The 20113-nt window shown below is 28.9% G+C and overlaps 1 protein-coding gene across 3 annotated transcripts in view; it reads left to right on the top strand.

The window, feature by feature from the left end:
* Positions 1-17362, top strand: part of LOC143226176 (transcription factor Sp3-like) — a 32330-nt gene extending 14968 nt beyond the window's left edge. For 2 of the 3 annotated variants that reach the window (XM_076456774.1, XM_076456773.1), the window contains exons 6-7: positions 8093-8286; positions 10429-17362. In XM_076456774.1, coding sequence (XP_076312889.1) covers positions 8093-8286; positions 10429-10622 — 388 coding nt within the window. In that variant the 3' untranslated portion in view covers positions 10623-17362. Of the gene's footprint in view, positions 1-7045; positions 7125-8092; positions 8287-10428 lie in introns of those variants that run through there. The other variant, XR_013014414.1, reaches the window with a different exon arrangement.
* The last annotated feature ends 2751 nt before the right edge of the window (positions 17363-20113 follow it).

Here is a 20113-nt window from a genome sequence, read left to right as displayed (position 1 = left end):
TTTATTTTTATTTTCATCTTTTTATGTTGTTTATCTTATTCTTATTTTTAACCTGGGAGAGCAGTCACCTTCCCACAACTGTCTGCAGGTAGCAAAGGGTGATATAGATGTGGGATATTGTGAGCTTGAGCACCCACATCTTGCTCTCCTGATTTCTACTCTACTTATGTGAGACTAGCAAATTGTAGGTTAAGACTGATAGATGGTGTATCCTCACTGTATTGTGGGTCCAACTTCTGCAGTCATCACTAAAATCTAGGATACGTTTTATAATCCCTCGTTGTAGCTTGTACCCAAGAATTTTTTTTTTTTCAAAAAATGAAGCATATTTTGTTTAATTTTTAATGTTTTCTTTTGGCTTAAAAAATTATGGATATAATTAATAAACACACACACACACAGAGAGAGAGAGAGAGAGAGAGAGAGTACATAATAATTGAAAGTCAAAAACATGCTTCTGCTACCATTGCTTACTGCCATCTTTAAGTCATAAAGGATAGTGCCAGTGGTCATAGCACCCAAATGCATTGGGAATATTCCATCTATTAGGCAAAATCTAAATGGTGATGAAAAACTTTCCAACAACTAAAGAGAATCAGTTAAGAGTTAGTTGCTTAAACCCACAACATCTCAACTCCAACTGCTTTTCACTGTCTGCAGCTAGCTGTTTGAAGAAAGTAACCTTTACTACTGAAATAAATTTAATGTAGAACTGAACAAACACAGAAAAAAATTTTATTACAAATTCTGCAAAGTAAAATATTCAACCTCCACCCTTTCAATAAAAGTTATAAATAATATAATATTCTTACAATGGAGCTAATCTGCCCTTAACTTCTACAGAACCCCTAATCTTCACCCTTTTAATTGATATTAACCAAAATATGAGACCCTTATTATTGAACATACATTGGGTGAGCCAAGACAATCCAGGCTAACTGAAATTGGTTCTTGTTATACTAAACTATTCTAAAAATGACAATTAGCTACTTAAAACCTAATGCTCTCTACATTTTCTTTCATAATGTATTCACTATTAATGAGAGCTTAACCCTTAATATAGTTTCATATTTCTTATTTAAAAAAATACTCTTCAAAAACCACTGCTGAAAACCATTATTTTTCATTTTATTTTTGAATAAATTAACATTATGCATAAATGAGCTGCTGCTATCACAAACTGTTAAAAATATGTTTAATTGGGTTATAATAATTGGTATCTTTTAACAATACTGATGAAATAATGCTTCTAGGGGTGAGGAATCCAAGGATGGAAAAATCAAGTTCTCTTATTTTATCAAAAATAATCAACTGTATACTGCCTTCTGTCATATTAATGGCTATATCTAAATAATGAGCATGTATTACTCCTTTTTATAATAAGCTCTGGATATATAATTCTTTTGTTCAGAATGCTGGTTATTAAGTAAATTAGTCATCTATATAACAAAATATATACAATTATTCTAGAATTTTCCTGTTTAGGATTTTTCTACTACAATGATGTATTGATTCCTAGCCTAGCTAGCTGTTTGCCAGTCGTCTCCACATGGGACAGTTGTATGTATATAGATTTACATTAAAATCAGGTGTTTGATTCCCTTTGGCAGACACAGCAAATAGCCTGATGTGGTTTTGCGACAAGAAAAATACACACACTCGCATTTGCCAGTTATTTAAATATGCTACTTCTGTTTATGAAAAAAGTACTTGCAATATTTCAAGATGCCAAACTTGTTTGGCTGCTATGGATATTCATCATTTACATCAAGAAATACCTCTATGTAAAATGAACAATGTAATTTAACTTGTGGTGTACATGTTCTTAAGTATATAGGACCAACAACTAATCCATTGTATTTAAGAATTAACCTATATAGGTTTGAGTAATAAAGATTTCCCTCCTTCCATTGAAATAGATCATTTTAACAAATGTGTATTTTGCTATTGTTAAAATTACTATTTTAGGTAAAGTACATCATATCATTAATAGAATGATAGTAATACTTTATTTTGAAAGAAAAAAAACTGTTTATCCATGTGGTTTAAGCCAGGATTTTGAAAAGAAAAGTATGGATTGTTTAAGTGAAAAGTAGCTGTATTAGTTATTTTGGATTAATAGTTATAATGTTAAAGAGAAGAAAAAGAGAGGTACAAGTAAATATAAAAATATAGGTTGATTTCAAGAATTTTTTGTAAAAAAATGTAGATATTGCTTTTGAACAATCTGGCAATATTATAAAATTTATAATAAATCACTACTTGAATTAAGTAATACAAAACTGAAATATTTGTTAAATTTTGAATTTAAATTTTATTCACATTAAGAATTTAATCATAGATTTAATTAAATTTAAATTAAAATGGAATCAATTTCTAATGAGTACTTCAGGTAAAAAAAAAGGAAAAATCTTATATGGTAATAGATTTCAAACATGAAATATATGATTATTTAATTTTACCTTATTTAGTTAATAAAAGCTTTCAGGAAAGATTATTCCCTGCTAAGTCATTACAACCTATATAGCCAGTTTTGAATACAATAAACATGAAGGACCTATTCTCTTTAATTATAAAAAAAAAATGTTCAGGAATCAAATCTAAAAGAAATTCATAATAATGTAATTGTATAAACAGTGAATGCTATTAATTCTTATAATAATCATGTTGTTATTACAGGTAATTTAGGTATTATAAAAGATAAAGAATTAAAATATGTTTTTAGAAAAAGGAATTAAATTGGGAATCTTAAAAAAAGACAAATAAAGGTGATAGTTTGAATGATTTGTAAAAACATTGACGATTATATTATCAAAATTAGTAACAAAACTTGTTACCTCCCATGTTTTTTATTAATTTTATATAAAAAAATCAATTATGAACTTTAAATTGAACAAAGTATAAAATGGATACTTCTTTTAATAATTTTAAAAATAAGGAAAATCAGAAACAGTTTATCATTACACCAGTTGATAAAACCATTTTAATTTTAGTTTGATATGTGAAGAATTACATGCACAAATTTTAAATAATGAAAGTAATACAAGAAATACTTTTACAAAAAGTATTTTAAATAAAAATATTGTTACTAATAATTTGAAGAAAGCTAAGAAAGATAAAATGGAATATTAATATACACTATTCATGCTTTAATCTACCACTTTTATATGTAATTTCAAAACTACATTAAGTAAAAAACCTGTTAAGTTCATGTGTATTACCAACTTTTTTAAGTACAGATTCTAAATCTGTAAATTCTAAATTTTTAATAATATTTTAGGTATCTTATTTGAAAAAATTAAAGTTAATGTCTTCAAATGATTTGAATCATTATTTTTAAATATTAAAAACAATATTCCAGTTTTGGTTTGCTTAAAAAACCTAAACTTTTAACAAAAACCAACTCCAAGATTACTTGTGATTTCACTATAAAATAAATATGAGAAATTTAATTAGGTTCTTTATTGATCTATTTTACAATTCTATAATTGCAGATATGATTATTTCACAACATTAATTTACAAAATATCAATATAAAAGTATAGTTAATTTTGTATTTATAATAGTTATATCATCTTTAGTGAAGAAGTTTATAAACAGACAGTGGATATTCTAGTGGGTGCTAATTTCTCTTCAAACATGGCCAATGTATATTAGTATTTCTCTTCTTTTATAAAGCAGATTCGGAACTCTAATTTATATTTGTATACTTCTTGCTACACAGAGAACTTAATTTCACTTAATAACCTGCATTTTGGTCCAATAATTATCAATATCCAACAGATCTTATAATAAAAAGAAGTAATAACTGAGATATACATGCTTGTTATTTACATATAGACATTAACTGAGCATAAAGCAGTGTAAAGTTGATTGTTTTTGATAAGAGAAGCAAATTTAATTTTACCATCCCCATTGCTAACAGCATTGTTCCATTGGTATTGTTAAAAGGGATTATTATATCACAATTCAACAGATTTTCAACAACTTGTAATAAGAGCATTTCATTTATGCATGATGTTAATTTATTGAAAAATAAACTAAAAAATAATGGTTATCAAGACTGATTTGTAAAGAAATGTTTTTACTTTTTCACAATAAATGTGAAATTATAATAAGGGTTAAGCTCTTATTTACAGAGAGTATATTATGAATAACAAAATTTAGAGGGCAGATTCAATTACCTGTTATTCATTTTGTCATTCTGACAACTTAATGCTTAAAAAAATAATGGATTTTTTTCATCAAAACAGTCATTCTGATGTAAGGCTGATTTCTTTGTCTATCTAACTTATCCCAGCTTCTTGCTATTCTATCTCAATAATGGGATTTGATTCTTGTTGACTCATTAAATATTTGTTAGTATTTTCTATAAAGTAACAACATTTGTGAAAAAGTTGCAAAATTATCACAGAAGACTGACAGACTGCATCAACTATAATTTTGAAGTATGCCTTTACCTAATTTTTTGTACTTCATTTCTATCTCACTACCTCTTGCTAAGAAGAAACCTCTTGCTCTAATACACAATTATTGTTTACATTTCAGATTAACATATACTTAGAACCTGAGTAGTATTGACTTTTTAAATATATTTTTAATGAGCATATAGTAGACTATAGCATATTGAATGAAAATGTGATATTTAACTTTGAAGGTGGCACCATATTTGTATGTTACAGATGCTCAAATCATTTGAACAGTCAAAAAGAAATAAAGTTTCTGTGTATATTATCAGCATAAACAAACTTGGATGTTTACAAAAAATTGTTGACAAAGATCAAACAGCTAAATTCTCTAATTGCCAAAGAAAGCATGGAACCCTCCACATAAGTCATATTGACAGTAGTATCAATCAGGTGTTTGCTCTATAGTAACAGAATGTGTATTTAAAAAAAAAAATATTCACTAAAAATTTTATATATGATAACTTAATGTCTGATGTTATAAAAGTTACATTGCTGAAAAGACTACCTTTTAAAAACACCTGAGAATGTTCTACAGTTAACACTAGAGTTTAGTAAGATAAGATTATCAGATAATGAGAGATTTTCAATAATGATATTTTAATACTCTTTACCCAAAATAAAATTCAAAATCACTGTATGTGCAACAATCACTTTTTCCTTACTCAGTAACCTACAGCATGGAAGATAAAGAATATGCATTACATCCTTGTTATTGTTATTTTGTGTTATTTTTTAATTGTCCAATGTTTTTGTTGTTGTTTTTTTTACACATTAGGAAATTGTATTAATCTGTGTTTTTGCTATTTTGACTCAGATTTTACTGAATGTAAAACATAGCTTTTACACCTGCTTTGCTCGAAAAGTACCTACATTAATCTAAGTTTTTGGTATTTTGACTCAGATTTTACTGAATGTAAAAAGTAGCTTTTACACCCACTTTGCCCAAAAAGTATATTGAAGTTTCATGAGTAGAAAATTATTATAAATATTTTTAAAGCGTATCATGACAAAGTTTGTGTTTTATGTCCATTGAGAGAAATGGAGAGTTTAAGCTATTATTATTTAAGTATGGTAAAACAAGACAAAAAAGAACAACTTTTTTATTCAAGGTATTTACAAGTATAAAACAACTTGTTTTTTCACTTGATGTATGAATATATGTTTGTTTAATAATTGCACACAGTAAAGGCAATTTGACACTGCTTTTACCTCCTCATCATTTTATGATTATGGACAACAACAGATTAACATGACTATTATGGAAAAACTAATAAAAGGTTTCAGTCCAACCAGATTTCTTAAGCTAAGCAGTTCAAATTATGAAAGTTTACAAAGTAAATGAATTATCTCTTAATTAAAATCTTATAGAGATGTTTTAAACAAAAATATCCTATCTACAACTGTTATAACTAACTATGCCCAGAAAAACTAATTTATGATTCTATTTATTCTTTGAGTCATTAAAGAAAGAACCAAGTTTTATTTTCAGTGTTTACATTTCATGCAGTACTTCAATTTAAATTTAGAATTTTTATTAAGCTACTTTTATTTTATTTAATTATACCATACAAATTAAGTAAGTTTGATATTTGGTGCAATCTTTTATCTTTGTTTGTAACTTTTCCATTACATTCTGTCTTGTTGGGGCATTCTTGCTTGATTTTGTTTTCACTGCAAGTGGTTTTTCATTCCACATTTATGGTGTGCATAATAAGAAATATTTATTAAAAATGTAAGAAGAAAATTTTTTCCAATGAATAATTCATTACACCAGACAATGTAACTATATATGTAACATTAAACATATGAGAAAGAGAACATCTATGTGAGTTTCATTAACCAGGTGCTAAAAATAATTAATGGGTTTTCTTTATCAGTGGAAGTGATATTTATGACAATGAATTTCAACTTTTTTTTCCTTAATTAATGGGTCTTCTTTATCAGTGGAAGTGATATTTATGACAATGAATTTCAACTTTTTTTTCCTCATCGAACCCTTCACAAGTCAAAGACAATCTTGCAGACTTTCATACTTGAATAGATGTATTTATGGAAGCTGATCCTACTGTGTATAAAACCAACATTGATGTAAATAAGTATGTAAATTTAATCAATGGTAGTATTTTGTTTACTATACAATATAAACTTAATTTTAACATTTACTGGGTCCTTAGGCATGTGTAGACCATAGGCTAAAAACCATCAATCTATGTCGTCAAAAAGAGTGATGACTAAATTGTAGTTAATACTATATATGACAAAAAAAAATGCTGTTTTGATGTGGCTGTTAGCCATAATCTTCTGTGCAATGAAAATGTCAGTAAAGGATAATTAAGAATGAAGATATTTATGTTTCAAGAATGTGAAGAATTATTCTGTAGCTTGGACAGGTGAGACACTTCATTTGAAATTCAAGATAATATTCAGGGAATGTTTAGTAACAACAAAATTTTTCTTATGATCAAAACTTATAATTGAATTTCAGTTTAGGAAAGGAAGTTCATTTAGGAAGCTTAGAACATTTTGAAGGTATAGTGCATCTCAAAATTTACCTCATGCTTTTTTTTTATTCACAGTACTATTCATGGATAAATTACCTTGTATTACAATAAAACATTAGATCATGTGTGGATGGACAAAACCTTTGAAAAATTTGTAAGTATAAATGTAATACTTAGTATGGTGCTACATAGTATTATCTTTAAGCTAATTTTAGGAAAGAAATGCAATTTGAAATTGATTTTGTTACTCTGTGTGGTATTATGTTTGTGTAGTGATTTGTTCTGTAGATTGAAAAGATGCAATGATGAATATAACTTGGAAAATTACGTGAAAGCAGTAAGCTAAGAAGACATGATTTTCTAATGAAAATCTGAAAAAAAAAAAATTTGTTTGAAAAGCACAATGTTGTTGTCATGGTTGTAAATTATACTTAAGTAATCATGATAAGGTTGTGGTGATCAGATATCAGTCATTATATGGGCTACAAGCCAAGTCAAATTATTTAGTTTTTATTGTTACTACTAACTGATTAATTTGTACCTTGTGCTATATTTGCTAATCTGAGAACCCAAATGGGTGGAGAGTATAACTCTTTACCTAACAAGAGGACTCAAGGTCAAATTATAGGATTTTTGCCACCAAAACTTCTGATCAAAGCAAATTATTTGCATAGGGTAGAACTGAAGAATCAACCAATTAAAGGAAATAGTTACTTTAACTCATTCACTTCATCTAGGACATCCATTTCCCACTGCACTGAGAAATGTATGTGCTAGATGCAGTGAAAGAATTAATATACATTTCTTACTTATAATGATTAGAATGCATTGTTTCATCTGTTGCGTACCCTGATTGTTAACAATATATTTGCTCCTCAGTGGCCCAGTGGTATGTCTGCAGATTCATGCTACCAAAAACTGAGTTTCAATACCCATGGTGGGCAGAACACAGATAGCTCATTGTGTACCTTTGTGCTTAGTTCCAAACAAACCAAACTAAAAAAAACAATATTTATATTCATACTTAGTAACTAGATTACTAGGATTGACAATGCTTGATATCTGATTGCCATAACCTTACCATAAATACTTAAATTTATGTAATTTATGTTTATCTCCCAGGAACAGCGAAACAAGAAAGAAACAGCATAATTGTCACATGCCAGGATGTAATAAGGTGTATGGAAAGACATCTCACCTTCGAGCCCACCTTCGTTGGCATACAGGAGAAAGACCATTTGTTTGTGACTGGTTGTTCTGTGGAAAATGTTTTACACGATCAGATGAACTCCAGCGACATAAACGAACACATACAGGTTGTTATTTTTTATTTTAAATACTCTAAAATACAAAATAAATAATCTCAAATGTAGGGAATTATAAATAAAAAAAGGGGGTAAGACAAAGTAGAGAGATTTATTACAACTAATATTGAAATATTATTTCTTTCAGACTTTAAACTAAAAGCACATTAGCACATTTTGTTAAACCTAATATGTTGAATTTATTTTTTGGATTTCATTTTATAAAAAAGGAAAATGCTTTAATATAAACATTTTTGTGTGGTTTTGTTGCTAAATTCTTACCATTTTATTTATGAAATTATTTAATTCACTTAAGTAAGATATCCGTAATGAGCTTCAGTAAGAACATATTATTTTAATAATTAATTAGACTTAGATTCCATATTTTTCTGCTTCTATTAACGAGTTATGTTTGTAATATTTTTTATGGAAATTTCAGAATGACAAAACCATATATAAAGTTATAACAAACCATAAGCATTTTGTATGCGATGAAATACTACTTGCTATAAAAATAAAAAGTTATAAAATTTCAGGTGAAGGGAATTACAATCAATAAAAATACTTTTATAGATTGATTCTGTCAAATTATTTTTGTAACTGTTGACAAAAAGAAGAGATTTTGGTTTGGGATATTTCTAGAATATATAAATAATATAAAATGAAAGTAAATCATAAGAAAAAAAATTGTTTCAGGATATTGTGAAAGTCAGAAATAAGATCTTCTATAAATTGTGTTTAGCCTTGTGTGTATAGTATTCAAATACATTGATGTCTAAAAAAGGAAGCCAGAAGATTGTCATGCAAAGAATAAATTTGTACACAAACAACAAATGCAGAAAAAATACACAGAACCAATATTTATTGAAATGTATCTGTTTATCTACTCACTAACTGGCTCACTTTTCTTTCTTGTCATGACTTCAACTGGCTGCTGGGACTGTAGAGGTTTTCCAAATACTTTTACATGGGACAAAGATAGCACTAATAATTCATGTATACATGTGAAAAGGATAGAAAAAATAATGTTAACCTCATTTTCAAATTTGAGAAAGAAAGATTTCCTGTTACAGTATCCCATAATTTATAGATTATTTACGTTAAATACTATTCTAAGTAATAATTCAAAGGAAATAACTCTCCCAACTTGTACAAGTATCTTTACCACTCTTTGATATAAGCTTGTCTCATCTCAAGAAATTTACAATCATAGGGTAGAACTTCTACAAGGTTTTATGAGATAATTATTGCTGCATATAGTATCTTCCCATATAAAAGAATTAATACCTGTTTATAACATTTCAAAATCTTCAGAATATGTTGACAAAAATTGTCCAAGTATACCTTACTAAAGATATTCTAAAGTAGTTATGAAATGGTATAATTTTGTTGTTTAATGTATTACATGGGAAGCAAAAAGATTTCTTGAAAGAATGAGAAATGACTGTATGAATTACTAGGCCTTATTAGTATTAAGATCACTCCTTTGTACATCCTCTGACTAAATAAATTAGTATTGATGAATTACAAGTTCTTTTACTCTGTCATACCAAGAAAATATAGCATTAGGATTTTCAATAAAATTTTTTTCAGTTATTGTATATTGCACTGTATAATTTTCAAATGTTGGGTATATGAGATAATTTTTTTTACATGTATTCTGTACACTGCTTATTTATTCAGCACATTTTACCTCTCTGTTATGATATGTCTTTAGCGAATGGTAGTTTTGAATGTAATCATATTGGGTTTAAATCACCCAGTCATATCTCTTTCTGTTCTTATTTTGTTTGAACGGAGTTTATTGTGAATCAAAATGGTGTTTGTATAGTTATTTCTTGTGTTGTAGTCTCTTGTGTCTGCTAGACAAAAGGTATAAAATATGAACTTTAAGTTATTTTATACCTTGGCTTAAAGATACTTTGAAATAATGTTATCAATGATCTATTTTTGTTGGTACTTTTTTTTCACAATCTTGATTTTTTTTTTTTTTTTAGAGAAACTTGTGGATTTCTCAGTAAGATTGCAGGAGTGACTACAATTTAAGCTTGTAAATAGTAAATGTTTTTAAAGTGAATGACAAATGCCCATAAATATATAGTATAGTTATGCAGTTTAGTAATTTTTTTTTCATTTATTTATTATATTTTTCAGGAGAAAAAAGGTTCCAGTGTTCTGAATGTTTGAAACTCTTCATGAGAAGTGACCATTTAACAAAACATCTGAAAACTCATCAAGGTAAGAAACTTGCTATCTCTTCTTCGGAGGAAGGTACTGTCGAGAATTGTGATTTAGTGATGGCGGTAGTAGATATTGACCAGACTTATGAACTCTCAGCCAGCAAATAGTCTTTAGAAGGAAGCCAATAAATTAGTCATCAATAGTTTGTGCATGAAATAAGAAGAAACAGCAGAGGAAGAAAAGTTTAATGATTTTCATATTGTACATAGTATTGTTTCTGTTTTGAAATGTTTATTACATTTTTTATTGTATTTGTGTAAATTTCTATTTGCATATTTGTTATTCTAATAATTATTTTGAGTAAAAAAGCAACAAAAAACTACTGTTTTCTGAAGTAACAACAGATGTTAAGATAATAGTTTACTTAGCAAAAAAGAGTAAAATTATGATCAACACTGCAGTATGGAAGGTTACATTCAAAATAATGTTTGTATCATAGATAGTTTGAATTATTTTCCTGCAACTTAGCCTTTATTACGAGTTATGGAATCATAAATCTTTAACATATTAAAAAATTATTATCAATACACATTGAAATCGTACTTAAGTCTTTCTGTTATCACGTTCATGAATTCTAATGTGTGGTGGAAATAAATAAATTTTTCCTTAATATTGTTGACAGCACTCTTTATGTTTTCTGTGTACAAAAATATATAATGTATAATTAACCAAAATGTTTTTTCTATTATCTTGGATATGTTTTTTTGATATTGAGAAAAACAATGTATTTGTTTGTAAGAAAATACTAGTTTGTTAGAAACTAGTTTATACAATTTATTAGTAATATTCACTTTTATTTTGTTTAACTTTTAAAGATTTTGTTTCTATTCTTTTTTTTTTACCTACCATAAGTTGTTGAACATAAAATTCAAAATTCATCAGAGTGAACATAAATCTTCCATACATTAATGCCCTGCAAGGAAAATTGCTGACTCCTTTGAACCTCCTGAGAAAGTACAAAAATATCATTAATGGATGATAAAAATGTTAAAAGTTCACGATAAATTTCGCAGTCAGGTTTTATCATATATTGATTCAATAATACATCTTTTTTAAACAAAATTTGTGGGTTTGTACTTTTACAACCTGTGAGTAGTATGTACAACTATGATATATATAAATCTTTTTAATAATATATTCAACGTCTTTAAGCATATTTTTCTTGTGCATCAAAACTTGACCTTATGTTTGTTGTTTTTGTTATAGCACATAACTGGCTGAATTGATTTCAATACCATGCAATAGACTGGTTCACATTTTGTATTATTTCACATGAATGGTAATTAATGTAATGTTTAACTGACATCTTCTTAGTAGCATATTACAATACACACTATACAGCTAAACTATAATGTAAGAAAAGTAAATATAATTTGATAATATGGTGAGTGATTAGTTTATTTAGCTTGTTACATCATACTGGTTTATAGAAAGCAGTTTATCTTTCATTTTAAATAGTTAAAATATATAAAGGTGCAACCATGCATGAACCTTATTCTGCTGAGCAACTGTTTGAAATTTCAACTTATAGTAATGTATATATATTTAAGGTATAACTGTATTCAGTTTATTACTGACATTTGCAAATTTATTTTAATGAAGGAAAATTTATTACTTCATCTTCATCAAGAAAAATATTTAGCTGGAAAATTATCTTTAGAAACTGAAGTAATTTAAGGTACATTTTGTGCATTTTTTTAAATTTATTTAAAACTGTATAGTCAGAAATCTAGTGCACTTAATAATTTAATATTTTTTTATTGTTATTTCTATTAAATTTCAGATAAATTTAATCTAACGTTGTTGCTGCTGTTTTCCTTGTATTGTCATGCTAATTTGTAATGTTTTCATTGCTGTTAACTTTATTTACATTACAAAAAAAATACATTTGATTTTAGACATACATTTGTATTATTTTTAATATTTCACTTATTAAGTTTTTGTTTTGTTGAAGTAAAGCCAAGAAGCTTAAGGTAATAAAGTCCTTCAAGCAATATTGATTTGAAGTAAATAATTCATTTGTAACACATGCTTCTGAAGAGACAAGCATAACTCTGATAAGCAAAGCAATACCTCTAAATGCTCAGCTCATAGTCCAAGATAATAAATTTATATTGAGTTTAGTCCTCTTTCAGAAGTTCTTGAAAAAAACTTTAGTGTTGATTAACATATAAATAAACTGCAGAATGTTTGAGTAAATTGCTGTAGAGAATATATTTAGTACTTGACAAAGAAATGATGAAAGATGGCCCTTAATATGCTTGTTTTACATAACTATTTTTACATTTATATTTTAGTAAAATTTTCACCATTACAGATGCTGATTCCAGAGGAATAGTCTTTTTGTTTGCAACATACGTTAATAATGCTCAATAGTACTAATATATTTGATTCAGAAATTGCATATATATATTATTTTTATACAGACTGATTTATGGTTATATACATCATTTAGAAGTTGGTGCAAATTAGAATAAACAGTAGTACAAAAACCTAAATGTGTAGTGTAGTGAGGTGGTATTTAAATACTTCTACTGAGTTATGGTGTGACCATCTCGTACAACTTGGCAAAGCATGATTGCAAGTATAAATGTTCATATGACATTAGTATTAGGCAATACTAATGTCTTATGACAAGTATGATTATTGAATGTTTAATAACAAAGAGAAAAATTACTAACTGTAATATATAGATATTTGTAGACACACACATGATTTTCTCACTTTCTAAAAGTTGGAAATTATTCAGGAATTTCATTTAACAGTTTTCAAGTGTATAATGTTTTGGGAATTATTTCTGGAAAATGGGCATTGTTTAGATTAGATTTCAACATTATATACTGTTGACAGATTGCACAGTGTATGTCGTCAAACTATGAACAGCCTGATCCAAACAAAAACCATCATACAATTAGGACTATGCCATAACTAGGTGTTTATAATAAATGAAGTTAATATTTCAAATAATTGTTTAATTTTGAAGTCTAAGTTCAAGGGTGGTCCTCTTTAGTCTACACTTGACAGTAGTCAAATATACTGTTGGTATGAAGCAACAATGTGTTTGATAACTAGATGTCACACAGGCTGATGATCTGTTAGCTTTACAGAAGTGTTTCTGAAGTAAGTCTCCAAACTACTTTTATAATTGTTAGAGTGTGAGGGCATCTGTGGTTATAGAATCAATTGTATTTGCAACTGACATTTTGATACCTTGGCCAGGACATTATTCTAGGCAGGTTGAAACCAGTTCCATTGTTATGCATGTAGAGACTGCTCAAGAAATTAGGATTATAACCTAATATAAAGAACATATAAGAATTTAGTGTTGTATGTCAAATAAATGGACCAAAAAAAACTGCCACAAGTTTGCTTTACAAATCATATTTAAACTTCTTCATTTAATGGGAACACTATTGCAAAACAACTTGTAACTTATGTTTAATTTAGCAAGAAAGTACACAGTGAGATAATAGGAAATGTTTTACAATGTTAAATATATATATATTTTTGTCCTTTCTTGGGATTAATGTCTGTGATGAGTATGCCTAGCATGCAGGATTTAATGACACTCACCAAAATCCCTCTCAAAACAGGGGAGGGGAAGATTAGAAAAATTGTTTTTGAAATATTAAAATTTTTTGTAGAAGAAATAGCACTTAATATTATGCAAGTAACTTATTTAAGTTATTTATGTGTCGATGTTGATATTCCACTATGTTATTTCTGCAAGATGGGTGCATTTTAAACATTATTCTTGCTCTTAATTTTAAAGGCTTATTGGTTTTTGTTTTTTGGGGGAGTGTGGTGGTTGTAGGTGTTCCATCTTCTCTCATCTGTTAATGTCATGAACTCCAAAGTTGAAAATGTATTTACAAATTTGCTCATACAGTTACAATATGTATCTCTTGCTTAAGTTTGCATAGTCCCCTCAGTGGCACAGTGGTATGTCTGCAAACTCGCACAGCTATAACCCCAGTTTCTGTACCTGTGGTGGGCAGAGCACAGATAAAGCACTGTGTAGCTTTGTGCTTAATTCTAAACAAACAAACAAGTTTGCATGTATTATTTTATGTTAGAAATAATTTTTTTTTTAAATTCATGAAACATTTTTTAAAGATTTGGGAATGCTTCTTGAATTTTTTCTGGTGAAAGAATGGAAACCTTTGATATATATATAATGTGTGTGTGTGTATGTAAATAAACTCGCATTCACACAGTACTTGCCCATATAATGTGGGATACCAGTGTGATGATGGATAGGTTAAATATAAATTATTTGTGGAGATAATGTGCTTATTTGCTTTCTCTCTATAATTTGCTTTCTAGGACATTTCATTAACTCAATTGTATTTATTAGAGAAACTATTTGGTAATAATATTTTTTTCAAGGTATTGTATATTTTAAGCTTATTAATGAAGTACAACAGTACAGCAAAAATGGCTTTTTGTAACCATAATGTATTTACAGTTTTATGTATATTATATAAGTGGGACATCTTGTCTTACTCTAAAATGCTCGGTTGAATTCTAAGATAAAAAATTGTAATTGTGTTTTCTTATTTTTTGGGAAATGTGTATAGAAACAGCACTGAGAAAATACATTTAATGAAGTCCATGAAAAACTGGATTTAAAAAATAAAGAAGTAAGAATACCTTTAATGTAAATAAATAAATTGTACATTTTATTTTGTTCACATAAGCTAAATGTTCCACTGTGTTAGAGAAAATTAAATGGCTATTTGTAGATAAAGGCATTTGTTAATTTATGTTTTAAATTTAAGAGAAAACTACTCTGTTACTACTTGTCAATGTAATTAAGAGAAATAATAGAGGTTCAGGTCTCCTTTTCAAATGTGTACTTAAAATATTACTGAACATTTAGAATAAGATTCCTAATTGTTTATAATTTGTTTTTTGATGAATTATCTTAAAAATGAAGGCTGAGTTTGGTGTAATGGCCACCATTCTAGACTGTTAATCCAAAGGGCTTATGGTTTGTATTCCATTAGCATAAAATCATGCTCCATACTTTTGAGCTGTGAGTACATCATAAAAGTGATAGTCAAAATCAACTATTTCATAAGAGTTGCTCATGTGTTGTCAATATATTTTTTTTTTCATACATGTAATAATACAAAAAGTTTTGTTTTTGTACTGAAATTATCAAAAAATGTTATATTTCAGTCTTAATTTTTACCTTACTTTTGATTTTCAAGTGATTTCCTACTCCTTCCCCTGAAAGTGAGTGTTGTTCTTAACTCAGTGTTTTCATTTGATTGTGATCAATCAAATTTTATACAAGGACTAAGTATCCTGCATGGATTAATTGATTAAGTTGTGGTAAATATAGGTCAAAGATCACACAAAGTTACACTGAACTTAATTAAATAATTTTAAGTTTTTATTTAATTTTGATTATGCTTCCCAATGGGACAGCAGTACGGCTGCAGACTTAAAATACTTAAATCTGGTTTTGATACCTGTGGACAGAAAGTCCATTGTGTTGCTTTGTGTTTAATTTCAAACAAACAAGCCCTCCAGTAGCACAGCAGTATGTCTGTGGACAGACAATGCTAGGAAACAGGTTTTGATTTCCGTGGTGGACAGAGCGCAGATAGTTATTTTTGTAGCTTTGTGCTTAATTACAAATAAACAAATTTACTGAGATTAAATTCCATACAAAAGTTGAATGCCCCCTTAAAGACCAATTGATTTAATTGGTTATTGCAGAAAGGTCAAGATTACTATGGCCATCAACTATTTTTGCTATAATAGAAACAAATTTGAATTTTGAAATCCCAAAAAAACTTGAACAAATTGATATAATAAGATATTTGCACATATATGTACATTTTTGAAGGTGAAATTTTTTATGTATTGTTTAGGTTGGTTGCTCTAAAAGTAAAAAAAAGCATTGCAGAATTTGTTTTGAACTCTTGCATGTCTTTGTAGTTTTCAAATGATTTTGTTTTAGGATGACAAAAGTGCTAACCATGTTTATCTTCATCTGTTTAAGAATAATTTAATTTTTGATTAGATATACCCAAGAACAACAAAATGTTATACTTTTTTATTATTGGAATTAATTATTTAATTTATGGAAGTATCAGCATGATCCAAATTCAACAGTTCTCAACATCTTGACTTATGCCTTTTCCAATGACTAAAATTGGTTAGACATTATTTGACATTTATTCCTTGAGATAGTGAAGTTTCAATGAGATCTAACATATCCATAAGAAACTTGTGTTCTTGTCTTGCTGTTATGTTATTTATACTTAAGATCTTCAATTCATAAAAATATTTAATGTGTGTTTTATGAAATCATTGTGCATCACTTGAATATTGTCACAAACATGAGAAATGTTTTATTTTTGTTGCTTAAAGTACATTCAAACCTTAGGAAATTTTTCACCCTTTTTTATTTATAAAATATATTGATTTCAAACCACCTAATGTTTGAATATTGTGTTTAATTCAGATTCTTCATACAAAGAATTTTATTTGTAGTCTTTGCCTTGTTGCTAATCTACCTATTTCCTAAGTTGTAATTAAAAGAAAGGGAATGAAAGAATAGTTGAATGATTTATGTACATTGATGTGTAAGTTTATTATTTCTTTTTCGAATGGAAAGTACAAGTTTTTCAAGAAATTTGACTACGTGTTTTTTTCATATGTAATTGTAATAAATGAAAAATTATATTTTTGAAGATATGTTTTTCGGTGGTTGTCTTGACAAGCACTTAACTCACTACATATGTACTTGGTGTTTTACAAAGAGGAAATTATTTTAAATACATAAATTATAAGAGTGAAAAATCTCATGAAAAAGATTGACCAGTTTTTGAAACTGTTAGCAATGTAGCAATAAAGTATATTCTTTGAAATGACTAGCACATAATTTTTTGTCAATAGCTCGTACACAGAAACAAGTTTGTAACTAGTTTTAATGTTGACATTAAGGATACAGTTAAAGATGATTTCGATTGTTTCCTGAAGTATTTCAAGAAGGTCACTGCTTGTAAGGTCTATACTTAGAAATGCATGGAGCAGTACTTGATCTTGAGTTTGGATGGCCTTGCCTTTAATTTTATCAAATACTTGTCAAGAACAACAGTTGTGCTACATTTTAACTCTGTGGAAGCCAGAGCTATCCATCAGTCCAGTTTCAAGGCTTGGAAGAAGGTTTCTATCTAAAACTTGACTACTAACATGGATGAACTACATTGCATGTTTGGAAAACTATACCCTACAAATGGTTTTGGCATATCAAAAAGATATCTTGATAGACAGGTTCACAAAGGATCTACCTAGTGAGGTAATGAGACCTTTTGTATATTAGACATTCATACCCTTACAGAGGCAGTTTTTGGGGGTGATGGGGTTTGAAATCATAATTCTGAATATGTCACAAGAAAGGAAGAAGGCTTCACCAACATGGAACTGTAATTTAGCCAGAGCAGACTCTTGAAGTCCTTACCTCATGCTGAGTTTAACTTTTGACAAGAGTAAACTAGCTACCACATTTTAGCACTTTGACATTGTTTAATTGAGTTGTCATGGCCTTTCCAATCCTCCCATGATACTTGTACCCCGCCAACTCAGTCTTTGTAATGCTCCACCACATCTGAGGTATTGATAAAGCTTACTCTGAAGGGTTTGCAATGAGAGAGATGCCAGTTTTTGTCATTTAAGTTTTGGTGCTTTGCTGCATGGTTTTCTGCTGGTGAAGATCCAAGCCTGATACTTCAATAGGTAAGAAAGGAGAGTTTGATGGTTGCATTAACTTGCATGCTTGAGCTTGCATATTACACAGCAAGAAAAGGCCAGCCACCATACAGCAGAAGCAATTCTATTATAAAACAGATAAGTAAGAAACGTTATAGTGTGGAACTGGGCGTGGCTTGACATGTATTAACGCCATAAAACAAGTTTATTATAGCTAGGTAGATCATTATCTTGTCCACCACTAACTTAGTTCATAAAAAAGTTATAGCAGTCGCGCACGTGTGTGTTGAACGTATCAACAAGCTAAGGCCGATTGCTCCTAATGAACATCTCGTACACTAACTAGACCAGAAACTGAGAGCTGAAACCATTGAGTCGGGATTTAGTATGAAGAATACACTACTGTATGTTTTATCGCGATTCAGCTGATGTGGAGGAATGTGTTGCAAGTAATGTGTGTGTAAAAGATGGAAATATGTCTGGAAAGGAGGTACAAGGTAGCTCTGATGGTCTAGTGAGATTATGACCTCCTGGTTTATTTTACAATTAGCAATTAGGGAAGTCCCTTCACTAAAATAAATGAATGTAATAAGTGGCACCTTTTTCGACCTACTTAGCAGAGTTTTGATACGAAATATCTATAAGGAATTAGGACGATTACTATACAGAACTGCTTGTGTTATTAGATGTAATGCCAGAACACCAATGGTTTGTAGAATTAAGGATGATTATTAGGAGCTTAAGAATTTATCTGATAGATTGTTGAAACCCCAATTTTCTTAGTTAAGGAAAAATTTTCTAGGGTGAAATAGTCGCTGGATATATTTCTTTTCCTGAGGTATGGAAAATGGTATTTATTCTTTCATCATGGATATACGTTGTTGCATTTTATTATACTATCATGGCAAGAGTGCAGACATATTTATATGTTCTGCCTAACATTTTGTTCTCTTACTGTGTTAACGTTCTCCTATCTTCTGTGAATAGCCTTGTAAACAAATCGACATCTTCTCTAATCTCTATCTCTACTACTGATAATAATGAACATTCGAGTCACTTTTATTTCATCTCAGGTACAGGACCATTCTTCAGTACTGTACTCATTTACTAGACTTGCATTCACCTGCATTATCTACCCAAGACAGGATCTATGGAGGTTCTATTAATGTCATTATAACAAACAGGAAACAACTGGTTATAAACAAAGACTTTTGCTAAATCTACTATGCCTTCCAGATGGGTACAGTCACTACCATACAGTGGAACTGTCGAGGTTTGCATTCTAATATAGATAACAGGAAGTCCCGATTTTTATTATCTTTTATGCAATTCCTTACAGGTGGTGTTCTTGAAACCTGGCAATGCTGTCTTTTTCGACAATTTTTTTTTTGTACAGGGAAATTAGGTTATATGATGGATAGATTCATAAGGTATGCTAGTTGAGCAAAGTGTACTTTCTGCACCTTTCACTACACCACTGAAAGTGGTTGCCATCCATGTTTTCATTGGTTATTCAATCACAATTTGTTCACTTTACCTATTAACAAGAAAAGATTTTCATCAAGTGGACTTTTATGATATTATTGAGCAGTTATCATCTTTCTTCTTCATCCTGAGAGAGTTTAACAGGCACAATCCACTCTTAGAGGTGCTAAGATGTATGCTCTCAGATCACAGCTTTTCTCTCGTCAATACTGAATGATATACATATTTTCACACTACAAGTCAGTCTTTTACTGTCATTGATCTGTCCATTTATTCTCCTCCCTTTATTCCGTATTTTTCTTAGAAGCTGTACTATAACGCAGGCAGGTTTGGCTTAGCAATTGGAACTTCGACTAATACTATCTGTTATACTGTTACTTATTTC

This window comes from Tachypleus tridentatus, chromosome 9 (assembly GCF_004210375.1).
Source record: "Tachypleus tridentatus isolate NWPU-2018 chromosome 9, ASM421037v1, whole genome shotgun sequence".
Classification (NCBI taxonomy): Eukaryota; Metazoa; Arthropoda; class Merostomata; order Xiphosura; family Limulidae; genus Tachypleus; species Tachypleus tridentatus.
This window is presented reverse-complemented; position numbering and strand designations above follow the sequence as displayed.